We start from the raw sequence: 23,161 nt of genomic DNA on the forward strand, positions 1-23,161 counted from the left end.
CCGGCCCCCTCCCCCGCTCTCTAGCGGGACACTCGGGGCGATGGAGTCAACCCACTGCGGTGATACCGCCCGCAGGGCACTCTGGGAGTTGGAGTTCCCCCTTGCCCCGCCCCTCATTTCTGTCCACTGCGGGACACTTGAGAAATGGGGTTCCGCAGAGGGGCCGCCGAGGGGCCGCCACGGGACACTGAGAAATGGAGCCTCTGCGCCCTGCGCCCTGCGCCCGACCAAAAGCGGTGAGCCGCCGTGACAGTGCCCACGAGGGCGCGGACCCTCCTCACAGGCGGTCCCGTTGGTGGCGCTGCATCTGGTCCCATTTTACAGCTGAGGAAACTTAACCCAAGCCAGCGGCTCTCAGGCTCCGGCCATGTCGCGCAGCCCAGTCGCGTCCGCGGCAGAGGCTGACATCCCCGGGACGGTGCTGGGTCCTGCGACCCCGGCCCACCCTCCAGCAGAGGTTCTCCTCCGCGAGCCAATGGTATTCCCATCGCCCCCGACACCTAACATACCGCCCACCCGGAAGGGGAATCGCAGGCGCGGGAGGGGGCGGGGCTGTCGCAGCGTGTCTTCTTATTGGCCAACCCGCCCCGGTCGCACGCTGATTGGCCGCGCCGATCCAGTCGTCCGCATTTGAATCCTCGGGCGCGGCGGCAGCAACGAGACTGGGCTGTGGATACTCTGCCCCTGGCGGAGCGGTAGCCCGCTTTCCTCTCGGTGGTGGCGCGGGCTCGGAGCCCCGGCAGCGGCGAGCAGGTAGGCAGGCCGCCGCCGTTCCCCGCTCAGGGTTCCGGCTTCTGGAGGATACCCTCCAGGCTGCAGCCATCGCCGGGCTCGGTCCCTCGGGTTCCCCTCTGGCAGCCGCTTCCCCGGAAGCGTCTCCTCCGCCGGAACCACCTGGCCCCGTCAGCGGGCCCTCTGGTGGAGTGTGGCCGTGGACAGTGGCCGAGCTGAGCAGAGCCAGGCCGCGGAGGGGGCGCGGGGCCCCGCCGTTGTCCGCGGGCGAGCTGAGTCGATTCTCTCTCCTGAAGCACCGCGCTCCTGGTCCGAGGTTCGCTCCCGTCTCACTCCCGCTCCCTCTTCTCGCGGTGCCTCTTGTGTGTCGCTCTCCTCTAGCCTTTCTTCTGGGGCCAACTCCAGTTGTGCCACCTGCCACAGAAACCTGGACCCTGACCCACACCGCAGAGCTGCCAGAAACCAAGCCCAGCTGTCGCTCCTGATCAAGAGCCCCCTATCCTCAGCCCCGCGCAGTCAACAAAAGCCCCGCCTGCCAAAGGGCTCGCTGTTTTCCCGCCTTATTCCAAGCCAGGGACTGCCAGAAAGGTTTTTCTCTGTCGCCATCTCCCCAGTTCTAGGCTTGTGCATCCCAGGGCAATCCAGCACCCCCTCCCCTGCCCTTTACCCAGTTGTCCAAGCTGGAAACTACAGCCTTGCCCTTGACTTCTGTTTGCTTTTCCCACCTCCACAAGTCCCACCTGGGCCCACTAGCCAAGCCAGGGTCTGGCCTCCTCCCCACACTGCAGGATCCCCTGGTTTCCCCACTTACCTCCTGCCCTTCCCCGTCCACCCACACATAGCACCCCAGCAGGCCACTTCTGACCCCACACCTCACTCTTCAAAGCCCCCCAGCACCCCCACCACCAGGTGCCTCTGAATCCCTCTGGGCAGGTTGGCACTCGGTTCTCTAGCAACTCCTAGGTCTGCAATGTTGTGGACGGAAAGGGTGGAAAAATGTGTCCGTGACCAGTGTGAGGACCTGAGAAGTAGGAATGAAGCCTTTCTAGAACCTCTGAGCTTGACTGGAGGCCCTGGCGTGTGTTTCTAGACTCCAGGCCCCGATATAGTTGTTCCCAGACACCCACCAAGTAATTCTAGATCTCCGCGTGCTCCCTTCTCTTCTCCTCTCCTCAGCTCCTCCTCCAGGCCTGAACCCTCTCAACACCCTGGTCTGGTCCCCACTCTCTGGCCCAGTGGGAGGGAGTGCAAACCGGAGCCCCTGTCCTGCCCTCAGCTGCACTGTTGTGCCTTATACCACAGGCAGAGGCCTGTGGGGAGACTGGGGCTTCCTCTAGCTCTTCTGGTTTTCCTACAGGCCAGGATTTTCCTGCCTCCTAAGTTTTACCCAAGAGAGTAATCCAACAGTAGGAGTTGTTATGAGGACTTGGCTTTTTCCCTTGTCTCAGCCTGAAGGCCTTTTTAGCTCTTCGTCCCAGGAGTTGGCAGGGCTGCCCGAAACACCCTGTGCCGGGCTGGAGAGTCAGAGTCCCCTGAAGTGGGACAGGGACTCACTCTGAGGTTTTCTCTGCCTTGCTTGGCGGAGGACACCTGTGTGAGGTGAGCTTTAGGGTGTTGACGACACTTGTGCGGGGAGGAGACTTCTTCCCCACAGCACTTTGGGCCAGCTCTGTCTGTGGGTTATGTCTGCCCAAACAATGCAGTGTCATTTCCGTCATGCTGACACAAAGATGTTCTGCTTTACTAGAATGAGTCTGCAGGTCTTAAATGACGAAGATGTCACCAGTGAAGAAAGTACAGAAAACTGTGACTTCCTGTTTTCACCACCAGAACTTTCCGGAAGATCGTCTGTTCTTTGTCTGTCACAGAAAGAAAATGTCCCACCCAGGAACCTGGCCAAAGCAATGAAGGTAAATGTGAATTCCACTGTGTGTAGCCTGTCAGGTTGCCCTGGGGCCTACTTTTCTTGTGACCAAGCTGAACGGCCGACATGGTTGTAACAATTTGAATTAGCAAACAGGTTACTCTCTCCTCATTCCCTAACAGGTGACTTTTCAGACACCTCTGCGTGATCCACAGACACACAGGATCTTAAGTCCAAGCATGACTAGCAAACCTGAGACTGCTTTTGTTCTGGATGACACCATTGGATTAGAAAACTTTCAACATGTTTGGCCACAGAAAGAGAAGTAAGTGTTGGTGCTGTTGAATGTACTGTAGCTTCCCAGTCTCTGACTGACTTGGTGGGACGATTCTGTCACATCTTGGCTGGATTTCTCCTGATCTCTAGTGAGTTTATGCAGTGTGTGGCCCGTTGGTTAGCAGAAAAGTTGATCATCAAATACTCAGGATAAGTTTTAACTTTATCGTTTACTGCTTTGCTGTGCGCTTGCCAATCAGTTGGCCTCAATCTTTGTTTCTCTAACTCGATGAAATGTCCTGACCCACCTCCAGGGAATGGCGATCTGCAGTTTCATTTCTGTGTTTCATTCTGCTCATTTCAGCACATGGAAAGAACAGATAGAAACTTGTAGGCAGAGGAACTGTGTTGTACTGTCTATACCAGTCAAAATAGGCGAGCTGGGCTGTGGCGCATGCCTGTAGTCCCAGCTTCTTGGGAGATTGAGGTGGGAAGATGGCTTGAGTCCAGGAGTTCTACGCCATAGTGCGCTTTGCCGATCAGATGTCGGCACTAAGTTTGGCATCAATATGGTGACCTTTCGGGAGTGGGGAACCACCAGGTTGCCTAAGGAGGGGTGAACTGGCCCAGGTCGTACAGAGAGCAGGTTGCAGCTCCCTGGGGATCAGAATATGTGTGGTCAGAGGGCTGGGCCTGGCATCAGGCGCTCGGCTGGGCAGTCTGCTGGCCGACCTGACACGTGATGGTAAGTGGCACCAAGGCTCATCCTGTCTTTGCCTGGAGAGGGAAGGCCCTGGAGGCCGTGCCTCACTCCGCAGCTGAGCTAATACATCTCACATCCAGTGTGCGTAGGGGCCTCCTGGCACAGTTTTCTAGTGGTTTTTGCTGATTTAACGGTTCAAAACTTTTAAACACATAATAGATGTACAAGGAAGAGCACAATATAGCACTAGTGTGTTCTCTACCTAACTTAAATTTAAAAAATGTCGCCAATAAATGCCAGCAACATTTTCTGCATCCCCTTATGGTCGATGTGCCCATCTGTGGGGGACAGAGGGCATGGAGGAGCTAGGAGAGACAGGGAGGGTGGCCCTGAGAGGATTGTCACATCTCTGCTCTGTCTGTCTCAGCCTATGTGTCCCCAGATGGCTGCCAGCACTGATGTGTGGTCATATGCTTGGGTGAGATTCAAACCAGAGGACAGCATTGACCGAACATTCCTGTTTTCTGCCCATAGCAACAGATGTTGTAGTTTATATCTTTAAGACAGCTCCCCTTCAAGGATTAGGAGAAACACAAGATGGAAATGAAGGTTTTATTACTTACAGGCCCTGTCGGTACACAGCAGGCCTAGAGGCCACACTTAGGGCTGGGAGTGCTGGCAGGTGGCGAGAGCTGAGAACGTGGCAACTTGCAGTGCGTATCAGGGAATAGGGTGGGGGTCACTTGAAGTTCACGCGCAAATGCCCAAGCCGTCCCTTTAAAGGAAGCCGCAGAAAAGCAGGGAGCCCAGTAAGTTTATGCTTGGCCTGAGCCATTTGGTGTGGTGTCCTCCTCCTAATGCCTAGGCAGCAACCTGTGCTATATCACTCCTGTTACTGTTGACTGGCCTGTGCCTCAGCACTAGACCATGTGCACGGTGCACGGGGGCTGTTTGAATAGTGAAGACATGAAAGCTACTGGAGAAACGTGGGTTGGGCACCTAGGAAGGCATTTGGTGAGCATGATGATCAGGCAGGCCACAGGTGGAGTCCATGCGCAGCCACCCCCCCACTGTGGGGGGGCTGTCTGTAGCTGTGCCACTGGGAGCTGGTCACCAGCAGGCAGTTGTGTGAGAGGATACCGCAATGAGGAACCAGGGGTGGGGAAGGAGTGTAGAACTGGAAGCCGTGTCAAGGGTGACAGGCCCTGCTTCTCGTGGGGAGGGTTAAACTTGTATTCACAATTACATTACAAGAATTCACTGCAATTAACATTAAGTCTATTTTTAAAAAGCCAACAGTTTATCAAGGAAGTGGACTCCAAAACTACCAATAGAATTCTCCAGAAGCAAGTGGTGCCTGGTGCTGATGCTCCTCCAGGGAATGCAGACCCAGCCTTTGAAGGTGGCAGCTCTGTGGAGCCTGGCCTGGACCCCCTGGCCAACCCAGGTGCCTCCAGCTCTCCCCAGGACCCAGGAAGTCCTGAAAACCAAATGGCATCCCTGAGGAAAACACCTGGCATCCTGGACAGAGCCTTGAAGGAAAACATTAGTTCTTGTCCCTCAGACAGAAGCGTGACATCCACCTCCAAGGCCCTGGAAGACCCTCCTGGGATAGCGTCCCCCGCCAAAGCAGAGACTCCTCACAAAGTCGAGGGAGAAAGTGCACGTGGCGGGAGCTCTGCCTCCTTGGCCGAGGCTGCTGCGCCTCCTGGTACAAGCCCTGAAGGAGCATGTGGAGTGACCCTGGCAGACCTGCCTGGCGAGCCCCTGGCCCCGGCTGAGAGTGTGGGCACCTCTGGGCCCCTGACGGCTGGCAGGGCCACAGCCCCAACCTCCGGGCCTGGGGCCGTGGAGGACTCAAGTCTGAGCCCGTAAGTGCGGGGTTGGCTGCTCTGTGCTATGTGTGGTCAGGGGCCCAAGTCCAGAAATGCCACTGGGCAGAGGAGACACAGCTGCAGGGTCCCCAATCCCGAGACCGGCAGGGTGCCAGGAGTTGGCTTCGAGGTTATGTGGTAGTGCGCCCTCGGTTTAAAGAAGAATCAAGCACGTGAGCGCTGGCACTCGAGTTGAAAGCAAAATGTGGCCGGTCCGAGAGCAAGGCCCCCTCCCCCAGCTCAGGCACCTCCCCAGGTGAACCTGAATTCCAACAGCCAGATGAGCCTGTTACCACCTAGGGTGGCTCTCAGTCCCCACGTGTGTGCCTTCTGGTTGGAGCGCCTTCTGGTGCTGCTGCTCGCTGGGGTCTTAGCCTTCCTCACCCAGCGTTCTGGTGTGGAGCTTTCCTAGCAGAGCCTCCAGGGCCAGCTGCCATCCACTGTCACCTCTTGGGCCACACCCCATGGCTTGAGTTGCTCAGCCCTGGGATGGCCCTTTCCTGCCTCCTATGCCCCCAGGCCCTTTGCTGATTTCACTGTCAAAAGACTACAAGGAGTCCTCTTTGCTTGCCCTGCCCCATTCCTCCCAGAGCCAGCAGGCAAGGCGAGTGTTTCTCATGCTGGGTAGGGTTGGTGAGGGCAGCTTCGTGGTCAGGTCACTTGGGCAGCCGCTGTGCCTGGCGCACTCTAGCTGAACATTGACGTGACCAATGCAACAATGCAGGTGGGAGGCAGGTGGGCAGCTTGGTGCTGGGAGCCACGGGGCAGGGCGCCTGGGCCTCTGCTGACTCTGTCTCTCCAGGCAGCTGCGTCCAGCCTCAGTGGAGGACATGCCTGTGGCGCAGATGACAGCTGAGACCCCAAGCGCAGAGGGCAAGGTACGGAGTGTATGTGTGAGGGCTTATGCTCCTGTACCATCCATGTAGAAAAGTGTCAGGGTATGGGGGGCACAGGTGACCTTGCGGTGGCAGGATGGGATACCCTGCTGCCACCGCCCCGGGGGTTTATTTTGATGAGACTGGGTGAGGCAAAATCCCAGCCAGAGGGTCCTCAACTGCAAAGGGTGACCCTGACTTTCCCTCCAGGAGGGAAACTGGAATTCTTCGGGCACACTGGTTCCCACGAACTGTCCAGGCAGCGAGGCAGTGCCCCCCACGCAGCAGGGGCCAGAGCCTGCCTTGGAGCCAAGGGAGGAGAGCTTCAGAGACCCTGCAGAGGGTAAGTCGCCTCAGGGTGGACGCCCTCTGGTTTGCTTTAAATGTATCCCCTGACCATTTGTGTTTGGTGGCTTGACTCCCCTGTGTCATTCTACAGGCTGGTCTGTCCCCTAACGTTAAGTAATTCATACGCAAACTTCTAGTTTATCAAAAGATAGGCATTTTCAGTAGGATAGGGCTCATCCCTTTCCCAGATTTTGTATACTCACTTAGAGAAATTCAGCCAAAGGCATAAATGAGGCAACACACGGACAACATGCAAACTTGTAATCGCCAGCTGGGCACTGGTTGGTAATCAGGGAATTAATGAAATGAGAAGCTTAAACCTTCAACACCAGGCTGTGGTGAAATGTGGAAGGTAGAACGGTCATTAAAGTGCATCGGAAGAGAAAAGCAGGAGAAAAGAATAAAGTGCGTTCAATGAGTTAAAACTGGATTGGTTTAAAGGCTATAAAGCAACTTTGTAAGATCTCAGTTTTGGTTGCTTAAAAACTCAGCCATTGGGAAGACTGGAAGGTGAACGTAGGGTTTATCTCTGGCAGAACCACATGGGTTCTGGCCACGTGGGGATAAGCTTAGCTGGGGTGGACCTGTCACCCCCATGTGGGACCCCTGGAATCACACACAACATGGGCTCTTGGGTCCGGCCTCTCCCAGGGAGCGCAGTGTTTCCAAGCCTCGTCCATCTGCAGCAGGTGTCGGTGCCTCGTCCCCGCTGTGGCTGAATAACATTCATATTTTGTTCATTCATTCATTCATCGATGGCCGCTTGGGTCGTTTCCACGTTTTAGCTGTTGTAAATGATGCTATGAACAGTCATGTCTTTAGGCTTTGATCTATTTTGAGTTAATTTTTCTATATGGTGTGAGGCACCCTTAAGATTTTGTGTGGACATACATTTTCCTTCTTTTGCGTGTATAGCTGGCATTGGAATTGCTAGGTCATGGTGACTCTACGCTCACCAGGAACTGCCAGACTGTTTTCCAGAGGGGCCGCACCATTTTACATACGTACGAGCAGTGTAGCAGGGTTCCTCACCAACACTTGTTATGTCTCACTGATCCCGGCCGTCCTAGTGGCTGCAAACTGCTGCCTGGTTGGGGTTTTGATTTGCATTTCCCTGCTGGCTAATGAACCTCTTTCAGGCCTCTAGGAGTTTTACAGCGTTAGCTCTTACCTTTTGTTCCTTGATCCTTTCGAGTTCATTTTTGTATGTGGCATGAGGCACCCTAAAGGTTTTTGTTTTGTTTTGTTTTTAATTTTTTAGAGCTCTCTCCCTGTGCCGCCCAGGCTGGAATGCAGCGGGTGTTCACAGGCACAGGCACAGCTCCCTGCAGCCTTGACCTCCTGGGCTCAAGCGACCCTCCCGCCTCTGCACCGGCTTACCCTTAGGTTTTTTAATCAAAATTTATATTATCAGATCTTAAAGGATTTTTCTAAGGTAGTTTTAAACAGTAGTTCTCAACTAGGGTACTTGCGGCCCCCAGGGGACCTTACTGGTTGTCATGCCTAGGGGGTGCTACTAGCATTGAGTTGGGAGAGGCCTGGGATGCTGCTTAGCAGCCTGTAGTGCCCAGCACACCCCACCGCAGAGAGTGCTCAGGCTCCAAGTGAAGCAGCGCTGAGGTGAGAGATCCCACCGCGAGGCAAAGGACCCTCGGCCCCAGGTCCCAGGCGAGGAGGCTGCTGGCCTGGTGGCCAGGAATGCTCCCTGTGTTTATTCCACCAGAAAACCATGGTCACATCGTCTTGAGGGCCATGGGAGACCTAGCCTGTGGCCCTCGGGGCCCTGGGTGTTAGGGGGACAGTGACAGCAACAGTGACTTGCTCCCTCTCAGTTCTAGGCACAGGGGCCGAGGTAGATTACCTGGAGCAGTTTGGAAGTTCTTCGGTAAGTCCTGGGCACTGCGACGGCAGCCTCACCTGCACTGCGCGTCCCCAGGGCAGCCCCACATTGTCACGCCCAAACAGCTGGATGGTTCTTCACTGTGGAGCGTCACTGGGTGCCCGTGTTTCCCCTGACTCAAACAGGCCCGGACGTTGGGACTGGTCCTGAGTCTCTCTAGGGCCCCCTTTTCCTGCAATTTCTCATTTAAGTGGTGGCCTGTGGTCCTGGCAGAGTTCCAACCCAGGTGCTCACCTGAGGCACACCTGGACATGCTGTGATGCCAGGAGTGGTGGTACCTGGGGCAGAATTGTGGGCGACCACAAGCAAGAGTGTGTTGTGACCTCCCCAGAGCCCTTTACCTGGTGGGCAGCTCCCCCCAGGACTCTGGGGACTGTTCTGGGACAACAGTGACACCTGCTGACTTGCCCTATCCCCCCCAGTTTAAGGAGTCGGCCTTGAGGAAGCAGTCCTTATACCTCAAGTTCGACCCGCTACTGAAGGACAGTCCTCATCGTCCAGTGACCACAGCCACTGGGACAAACAGGTACCCACACCCCATCTGTGGAGCCTTTAGCGCAGGCCAGGGAGATGGGTGGCTGTTTCCAGGTGCTCCATTTGATCGGAGACTTTTAGACTAGGGATGATCTAAACTACAAGTGAGTCATGGTGGGTGGGCAGGACAGCAAGAGCCCTGAGCTCCTTGGTGGGCACAGTCAGGACCCTGTCCTCTGGTGACAGGGACCCTGCAATGGTCATTATCGATATCGTTCTATGGAGATTAAAGATCTAAGCATTTTTTTTTCCTTTCATCTTTTTTTTTCCTTCTTTTAATTTCCTTTTTTTCTGTCTTCTTTACTCCTGGAATTCCCCAACAGATAAACATATTTTTTTAAGTAGTAACTCTAGAACAGAGGTCAGCAAGCTATGGCCCGTGGGCCAAACTCTACCCACTACCTGTTTTTATAAATATTTATTGGCACACAGCCATGCCCCTTCCTTTACAAATTGTCTATGGCGACTTTCACACTACTAAGTAGTTGTGAGAGAAGCTGTGTGGCCTTCACATCCTAAAATGTGGAAAACGTGGGCTGACCCCGGCTCTGGAAGGAAACACAGCACATTTACGTAATTTTGAGGAGACTGACCTACCAGGCATTACATGAAAGCCATGAAGCTGAGGAGGAAAAATGTTCGCCGCATCTCATAATAAAACTTAAGCCTTTGACCCAGGAAGGACAGCAGGCAAGAGGGAAGGGGCTCGGGGCAATGGGAGAGGTTGGGCTTGCTAGACACAGTCCTGCATTGTCTATTGCAAACCTGACTTTATTGGTTTTCAACTAACAAACTGAGAGCTTGGTTAGACTGGACACATCTGTGCTTTATGTCCTGCTCAACACTGAGAGGACCTGAAGTGACCCAGGCTGCTCTGTTTGGTCTCAGCACACATGATGCGGACTGGCCTTCCTCAGGAAATCCGCCACAAGCCACACTCGTGGAGCTTGATTTCTTGGGAGTGCTGGATGTTCCTGTAAGTACTTTAGTCCCTCTTGAGTGATCTTTTTGTGGTCTAAAGAGACATGTTGTTTTAAGGGCCTGTCCTACGTTCCTAGGGTCCAAAGCCTTCAGCTGAGATGGTGTGGTGGGGCTGCTGGCCACTTGACAGACGGGGGCTTGTTGCAGGTCCCGCCACCCGACCGCTGCTGTCTCCATGGAGTTGGGCTGGGTGGGCCTTTCCTCCTAGATGGCAGGTTGGAGGTGGGAAATGGGAGGAGGCAGGCCTGTGGCTCCTCCCCACATCCCCTAGGTGCATGGCTCCCCACTCATCTCCATCTCCATCTCCCTGCAGGTGCCGGGCCCACCCCCGTGTGTCCTCATGCCTGGGAGCCCACCCCTGCCTACCACTGGGCCCATCGTAGACCTGCTGCAGTACAGCCAGAAGGACCTGGACATGGCAGTAAGGACACGAGGCAGCCCCTCTGTAAACCTGGCAGGCCGTTGTGGGGACAGGCCAACGGCCAGGCACAGGTGGCACTGAGTGCAGGGCCCGGCGCCGGGCATTGGGTCCAGGGCACGACCACCGTGCATGCTCCTGATCCTCCTGGTGCAATCACAGGCACCTGCTGGCATCGATTACTGGACCCCCAACCCCTTAGCCCATTACTGATGCCCAGATAGCTGAGAATTTCAGGTTCCCGTCTGGCATCCAAGCAGGCAGCTTCCCACAAGCCAACTCCCCCACGCAGAGCTGTCAGACAGCCTGGACTCTGACCTGGGGTGCAGTGTTCATCCTAGGGGTGGTCTCATAGCCTTGAAGGTGGCACTTGCTGCCGTGAACCTGGATGTGGCCCTTTCTTGCCCCGCCCTCCCCCACCAGTGCAGACTCCGTCTCTGGATGGGTTAGAGAGCCCCACCTCCACCTTCCTCAGATGTGAGGGTCCCCTGTGTTTCCCTCTGTCCTCACCAGACACACTGAGGCTCAGCCTGTTTAAATCGCCTTATCTGTGGACCATGGAGGGGCTGGGTGTCTGGGCAGCACACTGAGCTGCCGTCTGCCTGGCAGTCGCCAGGGAGGCATGGATGGGATGGCCCAGGAGGACAGCTGGCCTGGCTGGGGCTTAAGCCCTCGAGTCTTCTCAGGCCTGCAACACTGGCCCTGACCCACAGGCCCCCAGCAACCCCCTGCGCCGTGTCGGGGCCCATCCGAGTGGCCCTGGAGCAGGCCTAGAGGCCCACAGCACATAGCGTGGCCTTCTTTCTGTAGCTGGCCACCCTCCACCCTGCAGGCCCGGGCTCCTGGGGACTGGCGGGCCTCTGGGCCCTGTCTTCCCTCAGAGTTGACTAGAATTGAGTCAGAGCCTGTGGGGCCCTGACGGGTGGACATGCCAGGTGGACATGCACTCCCTGGGCACCTACTGGATTCCACCAGGGCCAGTCGCTCGCAAGCACAGCCAGTGACCCCATGCCTCCTGGCCCCATAGTGACTTAAGTTCCATGGCCTGGGCCTGACCAGGGCTCCCAGGGTCTCCCTGGAAATCCCACATGGAACTGTGACTTGGTGATATGGCCCCAGACACCTTGGGTGTGGGCACAGTCAGATCCTTGTGAGAGGCACACACCATGGAAGGTTGGGTGGGGGGGTCAAGGTCGCACCTGCCGACTCGGGTGTGTGGTTTGCACAGGTGAAAGCAACACAGGAGGAAAACCTGGAGCTGAAACGCAAGTGTGAGGAGCTCCACGGGAAGAACCTGGAACTGGGGTAAGTAAGCCTTGCGGCCTCAAGCCAGCCATGACCTGGGCTGACCTGGCTACAGAAGGTCACAGACACTCATTTGTTCTCCTCCCGCAGGAAGATCATGGACAGGTTTGAGGCAGTCATGTACCAGACAATGGGTGAGTGCCCTGGCCACCCAGGGGGCATACGCCTCTACCAGGTGCCACCTGCTCCCCAACCCTGCCCCCCCAACCCCTGTGACATCCCAGCTCTGTGGACACTCGGTGAGGCCAGGTTAGTTCTACCTTTCCAGCATCCCTCTTCCTACCGCACAAGTATCCCTTTACAGCAAACCCACCATGGAGCCACTGAGAAGTTAGGGAGAATCGGGCAGTCAGTGAGGCTGGTGGCACCCGTGTGGCTGGCACTTGTCAGGCCCCAAAATTGTTGAGACCCTGAGCTGGCAGATGGGGCCATGGCAGGGAACAGATGTCACCCCCCCTTACCCCGACATGAGTGCTGCTGGAACAGCAGGCCTCACCTGGGACAAGGGCTCAGGCTCCTGCAGGTACCCCTGTGGGGACCTGTCTTAGGTTAAGTGTCAGCCAGGGGCAGGTGACTTCCCAACCCTTGTCTCCCTCTGAGAGCACTGCAACACCACAACCAGCAACCTCGAGCTCGCCACGCCAGCTCCCAGCTTGCAGGTCACACTGTGGGCTCTGGGGATGTCCGAGCACTGCCCCTCTTCTTCAGCAGCCTCTGCTGCAGGCCCCGGGCTTCATTGTCCACTCCCTGTGGTCCCCTGTGGAACTGACATTGTGGGAACAGCTGTGTTCTGGGCTTTCTGTCCCCCCCCCCGGAAGATCACAGGTAGAAAGGGGAACTCGTCACCTTGAGAGGACATCTGACCAGGGACCACATCTGCTGGGGCTCACACGCAAGCTTGCCGCCTCTCCTCCTGGTGCCTGGTTCCCTTGCCTCGTGATCTTGGCTGTTTCTGGACCCCAGCGTTTAGGTTGTCTCTAATCCCAAGTGCTTGCTGTGTTTTTGTCTCCAGAGGAGGCTCAGAAACAGAAGGAACTTGCCAAAGCCGAAACCCAGAAAGTTATAAAAGAAAAAGACCAACTTACTGCAGACCTTAAGTCCATGGAAAAGTCCTTCTCCGACCTCTTCAAACGGTTTGAGAAACAGAAGGAGGTGATTGAAGGCTACCACAAGGTACGCCGTGCTGCCCTGTGTCCTTACCACGGGGGCTCACGGGGGCTCACGGTCCACGCTGACAGGACCTGATCCTATGCCGAGCCTTCCCTTGCTACGGCACATGGGGTGTCTCATGAACAAGAAGGGCTGCTGGTGGGGGTGAGAGTCGCATGGCACAGCTGGTGTGCGAGGCTTTGGCTGAGGTTGGTTAGAGCACAGGTGAGCAGAGCAGCCACGTGGGCACAGCCTGAGACATGGCAGGGGTGCAACGAGCATAGAAGGAGAGGCCGGGGCAGGTGGCAGGGGGTACGGCTGTACCCGGTGCACGGGACAACCTGCCTTCTGGAGAAGGTCCTGGGCTCTGCAGCGTCTGGACCGTCCACTGTGTGTAAAGAACAACTCAGCTGTGATCGAAGAACTATGACATTTAAGAGCTTAAATCTTCGATTACTGCTCCAGACGGTTTTACAGATAACACCTGGCACAGGATAACCAGGCGTTGAAGGAGGAAACATGAGTGAAAATCAGAACCAGTCAGCAGAAACAGACCCACAGGAGCGCCAGACACTGGTGTCCACAGAAGCAGGTGTTGGTGGAAGGTGCTTCTCAGATCTGCCTTGGGGAGCAGAGTTGGCAGGGGCTGCTGTGTGGATGCTGGGAGAGGCAGGACCCCTCGCACAGTGCCATGGGCTCGAGGACTCCCCTCCCAGCACTGTTTCCTGGCCCTCCCCTCGGCCACGCTGTGGTCTGCATCACCGGCCTCGCCTCTCCCAGGCAGGTCTATGTCATAGCTACACCCAGCCACCTGCCCACTCCCATGGAGGCTTCTCTGTGCTTCATCCCACCTTGGAGGACCCAACAGAGGCTTTTTTTTTTTTTTTTTTGACAAAGTCTCCCTCTGTCACCTGGGGTAGAGTGTCATGGTATCAGCCTAGCTCACAACAACCTCAAACTCCTTGGGCTCAAACAATCCACCTGCCTCAGCCTCCCAAGTAGCTGGAACTACAGGCACATGCCACCATGCCTGGCTAATTTTCTTTCTATTTTTAGTAGAGACGGGGTCTCGCTCTTGCTCAGGCTGGTCTCAAACTCCTGATCTCAAGCAATCGTCCCACCTCGGCCTCCCAGAGTGCTGAGATTATAGGCATGAGCCACCGCGCCTGGCCCCAACATAGGCTTTACAACAATCAGTATATTCAAAGACGTATTGTTTCAGAACTAGAAAGGGACCAAATGAAAATTCTGAACTGAGAAATGTACTTACCAAAGCTAACAATTCACTGGACACAGTTCAGACTGGCTGCCTTGAACATTCACCACGGGACGAAGAGGCTGAGTCAGGGGCCAGGGTGCAGACTGCAGCCCCGCAGCTGGGGACGGAAGCCAGGGAGATGCCGCTGTGGAGGGAAGGCCTGACCACACACGCCAGATGCCTCACCTACAGGCAGGTGGTCAGGAACTTCCACAGCCACGAGACACAAGGCCGTAGGTTTAGCAGGAGGCGGGAACCTCAGCAGAACTCGGTTTTAAACCACCCAACACACCACAGCTGGTGGCTCCTCACTGTCACTGGGGTGGAGAGGGGCCAGCAGGGCTGTGGGGAGCAGCATGTCGAGATGTCAGGTGGCCCCTGCTGTCATCCTCTCGGTGCCAGCCCCAAAGCAAGGGTCTCAGCTTGCAGGGGGTGGCACCCAGGGGTGGGCTGGTCAGCGTTCCCAGTGCCTGGGCACAGAAACTGGCTGGCTGAGGGTGTGGTGAGAGGGGTGACAGCTGCAAGGGCCCAGGGGTCAGAACCGGCGCCCCAGAGGGTGGAGAGCCTGGGGCTGTCCAGAACCTCTGAAGCGGGTGGGCTGGGGAAGTATGTGGAGAGGCTTTTTCACTGCTAATGTCCCAGGCAGCCTCGAGGGTCTGCAGTCTGCACCTGACCCCCGGGGTCCCCAAGTGCCAAGCCTGGACCATGTTACATAGACGAGTACTGTTAACAGTTAATGTCTGCTCTCATTGCTGAAGAACGAAGAGTCGCTGAAGAGGTGCGCTGAGGAGTTCTTAGCGAGGATTGACAAGGAGGGCCAGAGATACCAAGCACTGAAGGCCCACGCGGAAGAGAAGCTCAAGCTGTGAGTGTTTGGGGGGAGCGAGCCCCCAGGAAGGAGGGTCTGGTCCTCAGCCCCTTGGGCTCAGCCTCTGCCCTCTGCCCTTGCCTCTCCAGGGCAAATGAGGAGATTGCCCAGGTCCGGAGCAAGGCCAAAGCGGAGGCCTTGGCCTTGCAGGCCAGCCTGAGGAAGGAGCAGATGCGGGTCCACTCGCTGGAGAAGACGGTGGAGCAGAAGGTGGGGCGCAGGGAACCCCTGGGCCCACCAGGCTCAGGGGCATCTGTTCTAGGCCTGTTGCTGTTCCCTCGAAGCATGTTCTGCAGAAACCCAGCGATTCATCTTTTCTCCTTCAGACTAAAGAAAACGACGAGCTGACCAGGATCTGTGATGACCTCATCTCCAAGATGAAGAGCTGACGGGAAGTCACTGACCAGTAGCCACCCTCCCTCCTGTCTGTCTGTCTGTCTGTGTCTTCGGTTCTGTTACATTCTTTCTACTGTTAACTTGTGTTTAGATTGTTATAAGGTTAAATAAAGTTTCCCTTAAATTCAAAGGCTGAAGTTACTGGTGTTGGTTAAAGTGAAGATTTCCTGGCCCTGGCCTGAGGCCCAGCTTATCCACAGCCATTGCCCCGCGTGCCCTTCCCTCTTCCCTGCCCTGCAGCTGGCCGCCTTGATCCCGCCTCCCTCGGCAGGCGCCATGGGACATGGGGACCACAGATCGAAATCCAAGTGGGCTCAAGTTTTCGAGTAACACTTGCAGCCAGCTGTGATGGTGGGTTTGGCGTCAGCCTGGCAGGCCTGCAGCCCGGTGACCACGTGCTCGCCTGCTGTGGTGTGCGTGTGGTCACGGAGCCCCTGCAGAGTCAGCACTGTCGAGATCGTCTTCCATGATGTGAGAGGCTTAGGAGCAAAACGCATGTTTCCCTGAGGAAGAAGAAATCCCATGAAGACGGCAGGGTCAGCTCCCATTTAAGTTTCTAGCCTGCCAACCCACCCTGCACATTTCAGACTCTGGGGCAGGTGCAGAGGCTCTGAGGCAACCTGGGACCCGGGACACAGGCACCAAGCTGACGAGACACAGGTCGCCAGGGCTCTGATCCATGGCACCTAGGCCCCCAGAACCAGGGACAGCCAGGGCGTCCCCTGGGTGGCTGCCTCAGGTGGGTGTGGGGCTGGGAAGTGGCACCGCTGACCTGTTCCTGGGGGCTGGTGCTGCTGGGCCTGGGCCTCACTGTCCTCCGGAACCAGGCAAGCAGGTGAGGCCAACAGGTGAGCAATGCTCAGCTCAGGCCTGATGAGGAAACTTAAATGGAAGCGGTGTTTTCTCTCATCAGTGGGGCGCCAGTGTCCCCACCAGGCCGCATCCTGCCACAGTCATGTGGTTCTGGGTCTCAGGCACTCCGGCAGTCTGAGCGTTGAGGCAGGACAGGACACAGTCCCAGGACCTGCCTCAGAGACTGTCTGGCACTTGGGCCTGGTGACCAGACCCAGCATTGACCCTTGGATGGGCAGCAGCAACAAACCTGGCTGCCGCCAGGGGTCGCTGCCCACCATGGGCCAGGGTACAGGGATGGGTCCAGGGGGGTGATGCCCTCAAGGGGCAGGGCCAGGGTGCCAAGAAGCCAAGGGGCCACCAGGAAGCTGAGAAGTATGCAGTTGCCTGGGGTCGGGGGGCCTTCACAGCCTGGGCGGCCCGACCCAGGGCTCAGGGTGTCCGAGGCCCCATGGGTGGGAGGACAGGTTTGTCAGCCCATGTGGAAGGAAGGGCTTGGTGCAGGACGGAAGGCCACAGTCAGCCACTGCCAGGCACTGCTGGGGTGGGGACCAGGGCTGGCAGAGTGTTCCCCAGGCCCCAGGCCACTCTCTGCTTCCCTCAATGGCCCGCTGTGCTCCAGATCCCTGTGGCACCTCCCACCTGGCCTCCTGGGACCATCTCACCCCCGATCCTGGACAAATGACACAGTCCCTGGCTGAGGGCCCCTGGCAGCCTGCCCAGGTCCACTGAGACCAGTGGCTGTTTGTTGGAGCGGCCAGGCCAGTGCAGGTTGTGGGCAGGTCCTCCACAGCCTGGGGTCGGGGTGGATGGGGGAGTGGAGGGGCCTCCAGAGCTCGTCCACTGTCCCACGGCCTGGAGAGCTGCCCACAGGCAGCACTGCCCTTCGTGTCCCCACCTGCCTGCAGGCACGTCTGGCTGGGGGGCCATGTGGCCACAAGGCTTCCACCTCTCTCCGCTGGGCCAGGGTCTGCTCTGAAGCAGCCTGGAGAGACAGCAGCAGCAGCCGGAGCCTCGTCGCCCAGCTTTGCCCGGCTGGTCCCCGCTGGGCCTCTGCGAGCCAAGCCCGGAGTCTGCCCAGAGAAGGCCAGGCAGGGCGGCTGGACGTGTTGGGGCAGCCGGCCTGGTCTGGGGCCGTGCCGAGGACACCGGCCACCAGGCAGCATCCTGGGCTGGGAGCCTCTCGCCCAGGACAAAGGGGCCTTGTGCGGCTGAATGGTGTTTATCCTGGAGCCTGAGTTAACTCGAGGCCGAGAGGCCAGGCGGGGGCTCTGGCACTGGCCTTCTTCGGGTAAACATGACCCGTGCTGGGCACACAGTGGCGGGCCTGGACTTCGCGGCCCTGTCTCCCCTGCACATCTACGCGGCCAGTGCCTCAGGGGCTGCCCGCCAGGAGGAGGGGACCTGGGAAATTAGGAGATACCCTGGGGGCTGCCTCCCAGTTCTCACCGTTGAACAGGAGAGAGGAGGGGTGACCACAGGGGCGGCAGCAGCCACAGGCTGCCCCTCCCTGGAGGCGAGGGTCCCAGGAGGGTGCTCCGTGGTGTGGGGGCTGGTACAGGGAGATGCTTAAGGTCAGAGGAGGTCATGAGGGTGGGGCCCTGGCCTGGCAGGATTAGTGTCCTCACAGGAAGGGGAAGAGGCCAGAGCACACTCTGCCATGGGGGACGCAGTGAGGAGGTGGCAAGCCAGGAGCCCTCCCAAGGACCCTGGTCTCAAACTTCCAGCCTCCAGAACTGTGGTAAATAAAGGTCCATGTCTGGCCCCCCCTCCCCCAGTCGGTGGTGTGTGAAGGCAACAGGATGAGATGCTGAGCTCAGGGCTGGGCAGCCCTCGGCACCCCCTGCCCACCCGTCCTCCCCGAGGCTGCCGGGCCTCAGCCACACATGGAGAAGTCAGGCCTGCAGGGCACGCCCACCCCTCTGAGATCACCTCGCAGTGGAGCCCCCAGCACCTCCCTGGGCTGCTCGAGACCCTTCCAACGGGCCGGCGGCCGTGGCTTCTCCAAGCTCGCACAGTCACTGTCATCTTCGTCCAGGCCCTCCCTCTGCAGGGGCAGCCGCCACGGGGCTTAGAGGGACAGGGAGCAGGGTCCCCTGGGCGAAGGGTGGGCTGGGGGTGCAGGGAGACTGGCCTGCAGAGTGGCTGACCATGGCTCAGGCACTCCCTACACGGCATCACCCCCTGTGATCCCCACCCTACCCTGGCCCACCAAGAGTCCTGGGGGAGGGCGCTAGCACCCGCAGGCCACGGCTGCCCCCAGCCCAGGCGGAACCTCTGGCTCCTCGGAGTCCAAGCCAGTGAGGGTTGCTGCATGCCCAGAGGGGACCTCCCTGGGCCTGCCATCCTCTGGTAAGGAACCTTGGGTGGCATTGGTGTCCCTGTGACCCAGACACTCAAACCCAGGCTCCAAGCACCCACTCACTGGACCCTCGGGCTGCCCTAGGTGGGTTGAGCCCATGTCCCTTTTCCCTGCTGAGGAGGTCCTCGTGGCACTGTGGGAGCATGCATGGGAACAGCTGGCCCTGTCCCCACGGTCCTGGGCTGGACGAGGCCCAGGATGGGTTTCTGCCCGAGTCAAGGCCTTCCTTGGGGTGTGCTCACGGGGCAGGGGTGCAGGGGTGGGGTAGGGTGTGCTCACGGGGCAGAGGTGCAGGGGTGGGGTGTGTCCATGGGTGGAGGAGCTGCACTTGTGCGTCCTGGCTGGCCCGAGACCCAAGCCCCAAGCCCCCAAGCCACAATTCTGGTTGGGCAGCCGTGCTCAGCCCTTGGGCCAGGAAGCCTGCAGGGGGCGCCATTGGGCTGCCTGAACCCCTCCCGCCAACCATGTTGAACCGGTCACCCCAGCCCACCACGCAACCTGGGGCGTCAAGGGGCCGCCGGGGGCGCTTCCCAGCAGGCCTAACCAGCCTTGCCTCCCCACACCTCCCCCAACCCGTGGGCCCCAGCACTCGCCAGGGCCCCACGAGGCCTGTGGAAGGCAGGGCCAGCCACTGAGGGGCTTGCCTGCTGAGGGTCTGGGCCAGCCTGGGGGTAGAGCTGGGGACAGGGGGTCCATGGCAGGGCCCAGGCCCATCCAGCTGTGCTCTAGGAACTCACCCTGTTGGGGGTGGACACTGCATCCCTGAGCCACCCGCCGGATACCCTGGTCCTCGCTGTCCTCCCTGCAGGCTTTGCTGGGCACCCCTCGCCTCTGCAATCTGCAGGCGTCGAGCAGACTCCTCCAAGAAACGCCCACCCCACCACCCCCAGCCTGGCTCCAAGCCCTGCGCTGCACACTGCACCTCTCAGGGCATCTGTGGAATGAATGAATGAATGTGCATGCACCGGGAGCCCCCCAGTCAGCCTCACTTCCACTCAGGCTCCTCCCTCCAGGCCAGTAGGGGGTGAGGTAAGGGCTTAAGGCCCCTGCAGAGGGGTGGCCAGGGGCCCCCGGGGTCCCTCACTGTCTCTTTGTCCACCCCCACCCTGACTCCTGACAACATCCCACCCTGGCTGGACTCTGCAGAGGGGAGAGGAGTGAGGAAGGGGTGCAAACGGGGCCGGGGGCTGGATGGAGAAGGGCTGTTTGAGGGGCCTTGGGACCCTCAAAGAAAGGGCTCCTGTGTGGCTGGGTCCTCTGCGGACGAATGTCTCTAGCGGCACCGTGTCTGTCCACTCCTAGGGCCTGTGGGACTTGGGGGACAGCGCCTGCCTGCAGGGCTGTCCTGGGAGGAGCCACGGTGTAGGTGGGATCCCAAGGGGGGACCTGTAGGGCTGGGGTCCCATCCATACAGCACCCTTCTTGGGATTGCAGTTTGGGGCACCTCCTGGGGCCCTCCCAGGAGAGCAGAGGGGCTGGGCCTGAGAGCTGGGGTGCCACCGGATGGAGCCGTCTTGGAGCCTGCTCTCCTGGAGGGTCCCCCTGCACTGGACACTGCCTCGGGCCAAACTAAAGGGGACCCCAGCAGGCCCCAGGGCTTCTCCCTGGGGCGTCTGGTGACCATGGCCTTGCGACCCCTCCCAGAACATGGTGCTAGTGTCCCGGCAGCACAGGTGGTGCTTGGTACCAGACAGCTGGGGCTGGGTGGGCTGGGGCCAGGCTGTCGGCTCTGGGTAGACCCCCACCCAGGCCCCCACCCACCAGCCCCAAAGCTTGGTGTCCCCATCAGTCTGTGCAGGCAGGGCCCTGAGATGTCATCACACACTCGGTCATTCTTAAATCCGCAGGTCAAATGTGCACTGAGCAAATCCTCTGTTCCGTGCACTGTTCCAGGCCCTGGGATGTGGCTGGGGACCGAACAGCCTGTCTCTGCCCCGTGAAGACAATCCGGCCAGGGTCGGGGGAGGCACAGAACATGCCGGCTCTGACAGTGCTGTGGGGAGGGAAAGGTATGGCATCGTGGGTGGGTTCCAGGTACCTCTCTGTGGCCAGAAGGGTCCCGCTGCTCTCGTCACAGTGTCCCCCGCCCCCACCTCGCACACCGCAGAGGTTGCCGCAACTCCACTACACTTCTGCCCGGGCACTGACTCCCCAACACATGCCAGGGTCCCCGACACGGCCGGAGGCCAGAGCAGCAGGAGCTCAGGGGAGGAGTGGGGCCGGCCCTGTAACTGGCAAGCCCAGCACTCCCACAGGGTGCAGGCAGCGCCCTCCCGACTGGCCCAGCAGCTGTGCCAGCAAACAGATGGTGGGGGACAGTGTCCAGCCTGGAGGCCAGTGCCTGGGCTGGGCCCGGCACTGCCCCTAGCTCTGGGACCCCAGGCAGGCCCCTTGCCCCTCTGTCCTGCACGGAGGTTGTGGGCCCTGTGACCCTCAGCCTTCTCTGGACCTGGAAGGAGGCCTCCCACCAGCTCCACCCTAACCCCACCCAGATGGGCTGGGGCCGCCGGGTGTGCCGTCCTGTAGCAGGCTGGGCAGCCTGGGCACTGGGCGGGCCCAAGGTGGGTGGTGCCTCTTGCACACACACCATGCTGGGGAGGCCTCGAGGAATCAGAAACACATGGCCAGGCCGGCCCAGTGTCCCCTAGATCAGCCCTCCGGCGGCTCACACACAGAGCCGCGCCAGGGCGGGACGCGGACGGCAGGGCCCTGCCAGGACGTGTTGTCCCCTGTCTGAGGCCTCTTCACCCCGCCAGTTAGCCTCGCCTGCTGCCAGGGTCTGGAGGCTCAAGCCCTTGTGCCCAGGCTTCCAGGTTAAGATGTGCTCTCCAAGCTGGGGGCTGCTCACGAGTGAGGTGACCCCGCCCCATGCCCTGGGATCTGGAGGACCTGGGCCTCCAAGGTGACAGGAGTGAACCAAACTTGAGTGACTCCTCCTAAGCACCGTGTGGTGCCTGAGCCTGCTGTCCACACCGGTCAGGGCCCAGGGGCCCTTGTCACCCCCAAGCTGGAGAGGAGGCACAGACCTTGGGGACCAGGCCGTGCTGGTCACCCCTCCTCTCTGAGGGGAACACCCCTGTGGACATGGGGGCAGCCCCAGCATCGAGGGCTTCCTGGAGGAGAGGGCTCTTGAGTGGAGGGCTAGCGGGCGCTGCCAGGCTGGGGCCTGTCTCTTAGAGGAGGCTTCGAATGCTGGTCAGTGCCCGACTGGCCCAACCTGTAGGCTGCCAAGGGGGTCCATGTGTTCCCCTGGGAGGCCCTACCCAGCCAGAGGGCCGTCCAAGCCAGGCGGGCAAGGGCCGGATCTGCACCCGCCCCGACGTGCCCACGGCGTGGCTCGCTCCACGAGGGCTCCCTGCCCGCCAGGTGCTGCGCCTCTGCCAGACACATGAGCTCATTCCACCCCCGGGGGCAGGGCGGGTCGAGGCAGCACCCCACCCCACAGGCGACGTGACTTGCCCGTGGTCACACAGCCATCTCTGCCCCGTGCTGCTTCCCTGAACACCCCGGGACGGCAACACCCGCTGCCGGGCCTGATGGGGAGGCGAGGACAGCTGGGCCGGAGCCACAGGGTGGCTGGAGGGGCCGGGAAAGCAGCACCGCAGGACACAGTGACCGAGTGCCAGCTGTGCCCAGGCCGGGGCGCCAGGGGACCTCCTGTGATCGGGGTCTCTGGGGGCAGGAGGGAGGGCTCCAGGAAAGCCAGCCGTTTTGCTTATTGTTGTTGTCGGCGGGTTTCTCCTGAGCTCCGGGCGGCCTGTCTTCCAGCCAAGCAGGAAGTGCCAGGGGCTCTCCCCATGGGCCGCCAGCCAGGCCTCCTCAGCGTTTCTGGGAACCCACCTCCCCACACACCCAGAAAGCAGGAATGTACCTTTGCCCCGAGCCCAGGCTTGTCTGGCCCCTGGTGCCCCACCGGGCCCAGCCTGATGCGCCCCCTCCTCTGGCTGGGGACAGCTGGGTGAGGCCAGAGCCGCCACTGTGGGAGGAGGCTTGCTGGAGGAGGTGCCGTGGGCCCTGCAGAACACCAGGCCCGTGGCGTGGGGGTGCTGGCGGGTGAGGACTCCAGGCAGAGGTGAGGAAGCAGAGGAGGCAGGTAGCGCCCCCTCCTTCCCCTCACTCTCCCCCTATTCCCGGCCAGACCGTGGACCCCCATCTGCCCATGGGAGTCCCCGGGCCCAAACACGCAAACCCAGGCCCCTGACCTCCACCCGAGAGAGACAGCAGTGAGTCCCTCTAGACCAGCGATCACGGGGCCTACAGCCGCCGAGACATAGCCTGTGCCTGGACGGGGCAGGAGGAGCATCCTCCGTACACTCTCCGGTTGAGCCCTGCACACAGATCTGGGTGGGGTCCTTGCCTGCTGGGGCTGGGGACTGCGGGCTCTTACAGGACCGCAGAGCCCGGGGGCCCTTCCCTGCAAAAGCCCCCACACCCTTCTAAGCTCATTCTGCTCACCAGCACGTGGG

At 59.4% G+C, this 23,161-nt stretch overlaps 1 protein-coding gene across 1 annotated transcript; it reads left to right on the plus strand.

Annotated features, from left to right (window-relative positions):
• Positions 1-735: 735 nt before the first annotated feature.
• On the plus strand, positions 736-15,614 carry LOC138400611 (transforming acidic coiled-coil-containing protein 3-like). Its single transcript, XM_069495605.1, has 15 exons — positions 736-753; positions 2,480-2,642; positions 2,779-2,921; positions 6,252-6,327; positions 6,535-6,667; positions 8,505-8,557; positions 8,995-9,098; positions 9,995-10,082; positions 10,401-10,508; positions 11,734-11,810; positions 11,901-11,944; positions 12,823-12,983; positions 14,976-15,082; positions 15,175-15,295; positions 15,412-15,614. Exons 2-15 carry the CDS (start codon positions 2,481-2,483, stop codon positions 15,472-15,474), a joined length of 1,440 nt encoding a protein of 479 aa, XP_069351706.1. The 5' UTR covers positions 736-753; position 2,480; the 3' UTR covers positions 15,475-15,614.
• Positions 15,615-23,161: the final 7,547 nt, after the last annotated feature.

This window comes from Eulemur rufifrons, chromosome 20 (assembly GCF_041146395.1).
Source record: "Eulemur rufifrons isolate Redbay chromosome 20, OSU_ERuf_1, whole genome shotgun sequence".
Lineage (NCBI taxonomy): Eukaryota > Metazoa > Chordata > Mammalia > Primates > Lemuridae > Eulemur > Eulemur rufifrons.